Source organism: Limulus polyphemus, unplaced genomic scaffold (assembly GCF_000517525.1).
Source record: "Limulus polyphemus unplaced genomic scaffold, Limulus_polyphemus-2.1.2 Scaffold3671, whole genome shotgun sequence".
Lineage (NCBI taxonomy): Eukaryota > Metazoa > Arthropoda > Merostomata > Xiphosura > Limulidae > Limulus > Limulus polyphemus.
The window spans coordinates 26,741-34,173 of NW_013669281.1; the positions used below are offsets into that span (position 1 = coordinate 26,741).

The 7,433-nt window shown below is 32.3% G+C and overlaps 1 protein-coding gene across 9 annotated transcripts in view; it reads left to right on the plus strand.

Moving 5' to 3' along the window:
- The window catches only part of LOC106469819 (ataxin-2-like protein), an 82,086-nt gene that overhangs the window by 25,308 nt on the left and 49,345 nt on the right, over positions 1-7,433 (plus strand). For 8 of the 9 annotated variants that reach the window (XM_022398381.1, XM_022398384.1, XM_022398378.1 and 5 more), the window contains 2 exons: positions 21-145; positions 7,187-7,278. In XM_022398381.1, coding sequence (XP_022254089.1) covers positions 21-145; positions 7,187-7,278 — 217 coding nt within the window. The remainder of the gene's footprint in view (positions 1-20; positions 146-7,186; positions 7,279-7,433) is intronic. The other variant, XM_022398379.1, reaches the window with a different exon arrangement.

Here is a 7,433-nt window from a genome sequence, read left to right on the forward strand (position 1 = left end):
TGATTTTATAATTTTTGAAGGTTTTACAGACTCCTCAATTAGCAAATTTAATGGTGAGATTTTTGAGAGAGAACTAGAGCCATGGGAGGGACATTCAGATGGATACGATGAAACCATCTCTCTGGATTCAGACAGAAAAGAAGCTGTAAGTAATCATTATGATCATTCTGTGATATCAGCTCATTGTTTGTTACTTTAATATATTTATATATTATTGAAATACCAAATTTTGTTATTTAAATAACTAGAAACATTCTGTAATATCCCTATATATGACTAATATTTTTCATAAAGTCAGTTTCTTTTGTCAATGCTTCAACTTGATGGATTTGCACCCTTCACTGTTTTTACTAATATTGTCTTAATTTCTCTGCATGTTAGTTTTCAAACAAGTTTATCATGCAACAAGCTTTAAGCATTGTTTATTAATAGTAAAACAGAAAACAAAAATGAGATTACATGTTATAAAGTTATTCAGAATATAGCTAGGTAACCATTGAGACTTATATACAATAATGCTCTGTATTGAGAAATAGTTTCCATTTTATAATAATTATGAAAACTAGTAGTGGTTTCTGTATTTGTAAAAAAAATGCAATATTAAATTTGCATTTTTTTCTTTTGATAACAAAAAAACAAGCTTTCAAATTCATGACACAAAGATCTAGATTTATATTGAAAGAGGCCCGGCATTGCCTGGTGGTTAGGACACTGAACTCACAATTTGAGGGTCGCGGGTTCAAATCCCCATCACACCAAACATGCTTGCCCTTTCATGGGGCATTATAATGTGATGGTCAATCCCACTAGCTGCCTTTCCTCTAGTCTTACAATGCTAAATTAGAGATGGCTAGTGCAGATAGCCTTCGTGTAGCTTTGCGCAAAATTCAAACAAACAAGTAACAAACAAACATATTGAAAGTATCAAGAGAAGCTGTTAAAAGTATCTTTAGCTTTCTTGTACCATTAATTTGAATTTGTTAATGAAAAAATACTCCTATCCATATATATATATATATATAACACACACACACACACACACACACACATATATATATATATATATATATATATATAAACAATTTAGAAGTTTTTGGTGGTTCATATTGCATTTTAAAACAGTATGTTTAAAATGCAACTCTAAATGTAGTAGTTGATCATATAGACCAACTCACTTATGTAGAGGTTTGTAATGTGAAACAAAAAAGTGTTCATTATACTGATATATAAAACAGAATAAAAAACTTATCTATTAACCCACTTTCTATGGTCTTGGTGGATTACACCGAACTTGTGACTCCAAAGTAACCATCAGAGTTTCTATACTGTAACGTTTAATATGTTTTGTGTATTGTCACAAAACTTGACAAGCTTTCAGTAAACATTACAAAATTTTGTACACAAAATATCAGATTTTTTAATTAAGTATTTTTACTAAACATTTGCCCATGACAATGTGGAGTCAAAGTGTTGACTGTTTGTTCTAAATGCAAAATGATGTTTTCGCGTTAAACTTAGAAATAGTTTTCTTTATCTGAAAATTGTCAGATTTCATTTATATAATCTATAAAACCTCCTAAATAATTATCAAACATTTTTTTGCTAAAATGTTATATTTTCTCTGCTATTTTCTCTAACTCTATACACATTCAATTGATTTGACTGACCTTGTAACTGCTATAGAAAAATTAAATAAATCTAAATTATCCTGTTTTCTTTATAGAATTACTGCAAATTGTAAAAGGAAACTACAAATGTGTATACTTAACAGTATTAATTGATTCCCTTTGACCTGTGTTTAACTAATAATCATGCCACACAAGTTGTAAATCGCATAGCTCACATTAGTGCAGTGAATGACATAACACGAGCTGCTTTCGAACAGACCTCACAATGAATTTTTATTATTATTATTTTTCATTATATTACCTAATCTAACTTAATAAGTTTCTAATTTTTTCATATTAGTTACTTTTATAATAATAAAGAATATACATGTAAAACAAGATATATATTACTTACCTTTGACCTCTCGTTTTTTTGCTGTCAGTTGCCAATAAAATTTAAGCCAACATTTTTATACTAATTGTACCAGTATTTTAATAATCTTTATTTACTTAAACAATGCACCAAAGAACACAGAGCAAACGATGTCCTATAACAATCATAATGTATCTGGCTTTCTAACAATGGTATAAGAGCCTTTAAATCTTAACTTGAGCTTGTTAATCTGAAGACCATGAGAGAAACTTTCAAACTGAAGATGAAATAGACAGTACTTTATACTGTAAAACAATGTAATGTAATTACATCATTTGATGGATTTAAACTTTGGCTCTCTGTTTGTTATAAATAGTATAGTATAAAACATGAAAGAGAATAATTGGCAATTTGTGAAAGAGATGATGTGACTGTTGGGCATGGCAAGTTGGTCCGATTTTCTATTTTATGATTGAAGGCTATAAAAATTAAACTTTACCTTATATATTTTATAATAAGTAATTTACATTAAATTCCTTACTTCTCAGAGGGCTGGTAAATAAATTAGTGAAGAGGGACAACATAGAGAACAAAGTTCATTTTTCTCATACTAGGGTAGATTGAGGATTTTTTAAATATTTTTTTATAAAATCAAAAAGTTAAAATTTATATAATATTAGACTTTGGATTATTAACTGTGTTTTGATTGCCAAGTTTATTCATATACATTGATAATAAAGTAGTTTAATTAAATTTTTAATTTAACTCTAAAAAGTCATGACATGCACACTTTGACCTACTCATAATAGGAGAGTTAACTTATTAATAATTTCTATGTAATTTATTATATAATTATGATAAAGTGTCCTCGCTCAGTTTATCAGTAATACTGAACAAATCTCCTAACAAGTGATTGCTTAGTTAATTAACTTGTGAAAATAACATATGCATGTTAATAAGAATGATTCTATTTTGAAAAAATCTATGAAATTACTTTTTAAAGCCTTGACATGTATTGTTCCTTTGATGTGCCTCTTTTACCTTAATCTTCCTCACACCAAGTGATGCATAAGGCCTCTTTGACATGCATGCTATAATTATTTTTCCTTAATTTAGTTGAAAATCAGGTAGATTACCTGTGAAATACTACAAGCCTTTTCTTGTTGAGATGGTTTCATTTGTTTGTTTTTGAATTTCGCGCAAAGCTACACGAGGGCTATGTGCACTAGCCGCCCCTAATTTAGCAGTGTAAGACTAGAGGGAAGGCAGCTAGTCATCACCACCCACTGCCAACTTTTGGGCTACTTTTTTAACAACGAATAGTAGGATTGTCCATCACATTATAATGACTCCACGGCTGAAAGGGCGAGCATGTTTCGTGGGACGGGGATTTGAACCCGCGACCCTCAGATTGCGAGTCGAGCGCCTTATCTACCTGGCTATGCTGGGCCTGAGGTGGTTTCATACTGTTAACTGTCATGTGACTTTAGGATCTGAATGTCTTTGATGAAATGCAGATCATGTATTATCTTACCCTATCTCATCTTTTATGTGACTTACTGCATTTGCATCAGAAGAATGTTCATAAGCCTTGCTTCCCAGCCATAAGCCAGATTTTCTTGTTGATAGTCATACTGTTATCTCCATTATGAATTCTGAAATCAATGTTAATGCTGTTGCTAATGTTTCTAGAAATTTTTGGAGGCTTTACACAATCTGTCTCTAATATGCAGGGAAATTCCCGTGGCTGTATTGTCACCACATTGTTCAACAATTTGGGTCATTGCTGATGTTTTTAGAAATAATAATTTTCTAATAGCTTTCATGTTTCTTGCATTTGTTATGTGGGGTCCTATTAGCAGTGTTATTTTCTACTTCTCATCTTTCTTCTCAAATTCTTGATCCTAGGTTGGTTATTGGAGGGGATCTTCAACACGGTCTCTTACTTTGACTCTTCATCATTGTAGGAATTTGACCTGAATTTGTCTCCCATTCTAGAGAAGCATGTCAGCAAGAGCTGATTAGGGTTTTATCCTCCCATCTGGCTTCTGGTCATTCTTCCTTGAAATATCCAGCAAGTATTATCCATTCACTTTTGACACTTCCTTGTGGTCAAATGTAGAAGAAAGTATGGTGGGTCTTCTCAACCTACTTAATGACACCCTTATGTTCCAGACAATTTCACCATCCAGACTTCTAGGAGGTTGTATCAGGTTATTTGTACATCTTTGAGACCATTGGCTGCAATATCCTTGGGTTTAACAGATCCTTCAATCCGGTCTTTACCTTTGGTTTCCTCGTCCTTCTCTTTCTGCTCAAGCTTTGTCTTTTTCTCTTCCTTACAGTTTAGTTTGCTTAAAGTTTCTATTTCATGAAGGGACAGTCAAAATAGTGTATTCTGTTCCTCCAGGTTTTTGCTCACTTTTGTTTGTAGTTCCCAAGAAATCAAGGGATTGGAAACATTCCATAGATGTATCTCAATTCAGATGTAATTTGTAGACATCCCATTTAGAAAACGGATAACATAGGTAGATATACAAGATACTTACTTGTCCACAAATACATATTCCTGTACATCTGTCATTTTCTTCATTTTTGCCATCAGAAGGTAGTTTATTAATTCATTGTTCTTCCTTTCAGTTGTTGGATGTCAAAGTGTTTGCTGGTCTTCACCATAGATTTGACACTGACTTTCATTTCTACATGGCTGATTGGCTTAACACACAGTTAGGTACATCTCTGGGGTAAATCATCTTCAAATCCAATTTGCATTTTTTTATCGACACAGTAATTTGGACATCAGAGTATTTGGATTAAGAAATACTACTGCCACATTTTATGAATGCAAGCCTTGGAGTATTGTATTCGTACTCTTTTCACATCAACTGCCAGAAACATTCTTTCTGCTTTGGAGACAGTGACTTCTCTGTACAATATAATTCCCTTAGGTTGTGCTTACATGTAACACCTCATTTGCATCCAAATTTAGGTCCATTGTCATGCAGTGTAAGTCTCTCTTACATCATTCTCAAGTCTATACAGTTTTTATTGAATCAAGAGTTTACAACAGTTGGGTCTTCCTTTTCATAGATGCCTTTCTCATAGGTTGGGCTACTGTGTTGAGAAATCAGTATTGTTCTGGTTCCTGGACTCCTCAAAAAGCAACCTTTGTGTGCCATTAGATGTGCTTGTCTTAAGTTTTGCACTTTCTATACCACCAATCTGTTTCTATTTACAGAGACAATTATAATAGTGCAGTAGTCATTTTCACAGCTTTTGTTTTTCTACTTTTTTGGCTTCATTCTCAACATGTTCACCTTTGAGCAAGTTGTGTTCCAAGTATGGTGAACATTTTGGCAGACTGGCAGATCATTGGCATCTTCTCGTGGAGTGGAGTCTCCAACCTTTGGTCTTTCAGTGGCTAGTCAAATATCTGGGTCATCCAGTGATTTATGCTGTTGCTATGTCAGAAAACTATCTTTTCCCATTCTACTGGTTTCCATTTTCAGATACAAACTTTCTAGTTGTGGACACTGAGTCAGTTGAGGGAAAAGCTCTTTCTTTATATCTATTCTTTCTCTCTGCCTTTTTCTTGTGTACTTGCCAGAATCAATCTTGCAAGATGCCAGGGCTTTTCTTTGTTCATCTCACCTATGGTTTTCCCTGTTATGTTAACTTTCTTATGGGAAACCACTATGAGAACATTTTTCCTGCTGATGTTTTCACATGTTTGGTCTTACAGCTGATTGTTGTTATATCCTTTGTCTAAGAAGCCAAATTCTCTTCTAGAGTAGCTTGTAAGTCATGCTACTTTTCATGATGCTCTTTCCTGGTGGTCTATCATAATATTTCTCTTCTGTTTCCAACTCAACAAATTGCTTTTTCGTTCATGTTTTTGTTTCAAGATTGTGGTATATGAGCTTCTTCCATATATGGTTACAAAGCTTCTTCCAGATGCGACAGAAACCATAAACCTCCTTTGTCACCTGGCCCGGCATACCAAGTGGTTAGGGTGCTCAACTCGCAATCTGCGGGTTGCGAATTCGAATCAACATCACACCAAACAAGCTCACCCATTCAGCCATTGGGGCATTTCAATATGACGGTCAATCCCACTATTCGTTGGTAAAAGAGTAGTCCAAGAATTGGCGGTGATGACTATACCATGCCTTCCTACCTAAACTTGGGTTGTATGAGAAGGTAACCATTGCTTTTCACCTAAGGTGTTACCTACCCTGTGTAGTCCTGATTCTCATTCTGAAGAATGTTTAGTTTGTCCAGTCAGGACAAACTTTAATCTCACCAATACTGAATGCTTCAGCAAAGCTTGAAAAGGTTGTAATCTATATAGCAATGCATTTTGTGGTTATCAGTCAATCAGTTTACTGTTTAGAGACACTGATGTAAGAGAGAAAAGGCTTTTGAGTTTATTTTTTTTGTTTGATTGTAATTACATTTACAACACTAATTCTGCTATAGATCTCTTTTGTAATTGTAGTTTTATCAGTTCTGTACATTAATTGTAGTAATGGGCAAAAAAAATAAAAAGTATTCAATATTTGAACTTCACCAGTAATGAGCAATATAAAAACTAGTTGATGATTGGAGTTACAAATTTTGAAAAGATGGTGTTTTAATATTATCTGTATTTTCATGTTATATATGTTTAAAAACATTAATATGTATAAAACAAAATTGAATTATTGTATTCAACTGATTTTAAGATATATTAATTACAATTGCTGGGGTAATGAATGTTATCTGACAACATGTTTAATAAAAACAGTTTGTTTTTTAGAAACCATTGTGTTTTAATATGAATTGAAGTATATCCAGTTATAAAAAATATACAAGATTAACCTACATTCACTCTTAACCATACAGACTCTAATTATTATTTTGAAATCTTTATATTAACAGAACATCTAAAGCTAGCCTTTGCATTTGAAATGGCCTTAGAAATTTAACATTTATTGTTAAAATACTGAAAAGATCTGATTGTTATTTTTAAAATCATAAGGAAACTTAGTGAAATTACAAGGTATTTCAGTCATTGAAATGTTAAAAAGAAGTATCTAAATAGGATTGTATTATGTTTCAGTAATAGTTTTAAAAATCTAAAATTGCAAAAATATCTTTATTTCTATGTTATATAACATATCAGATAAATTATGCCTTAGATGCTTATTATCATTTTTTCTTTCAGAAAAATGGGTGGGATCCAAATGAAATGTTTCGAAAAAATGCTGAAAAATTTGGTGTAACATCAACGTATGATTCCACTCTCCAAGGCTACACGTAAGTATGTTTCCTGATACAATGGCATGAAGGTATAATGGTAATAAGAAAATTATATTTTCATGTTATTGAAAAATATTTTAGTAACATGTGTATATATATATATATTACTACATAATTGGATAGTAATATATATATATATATATATATATATA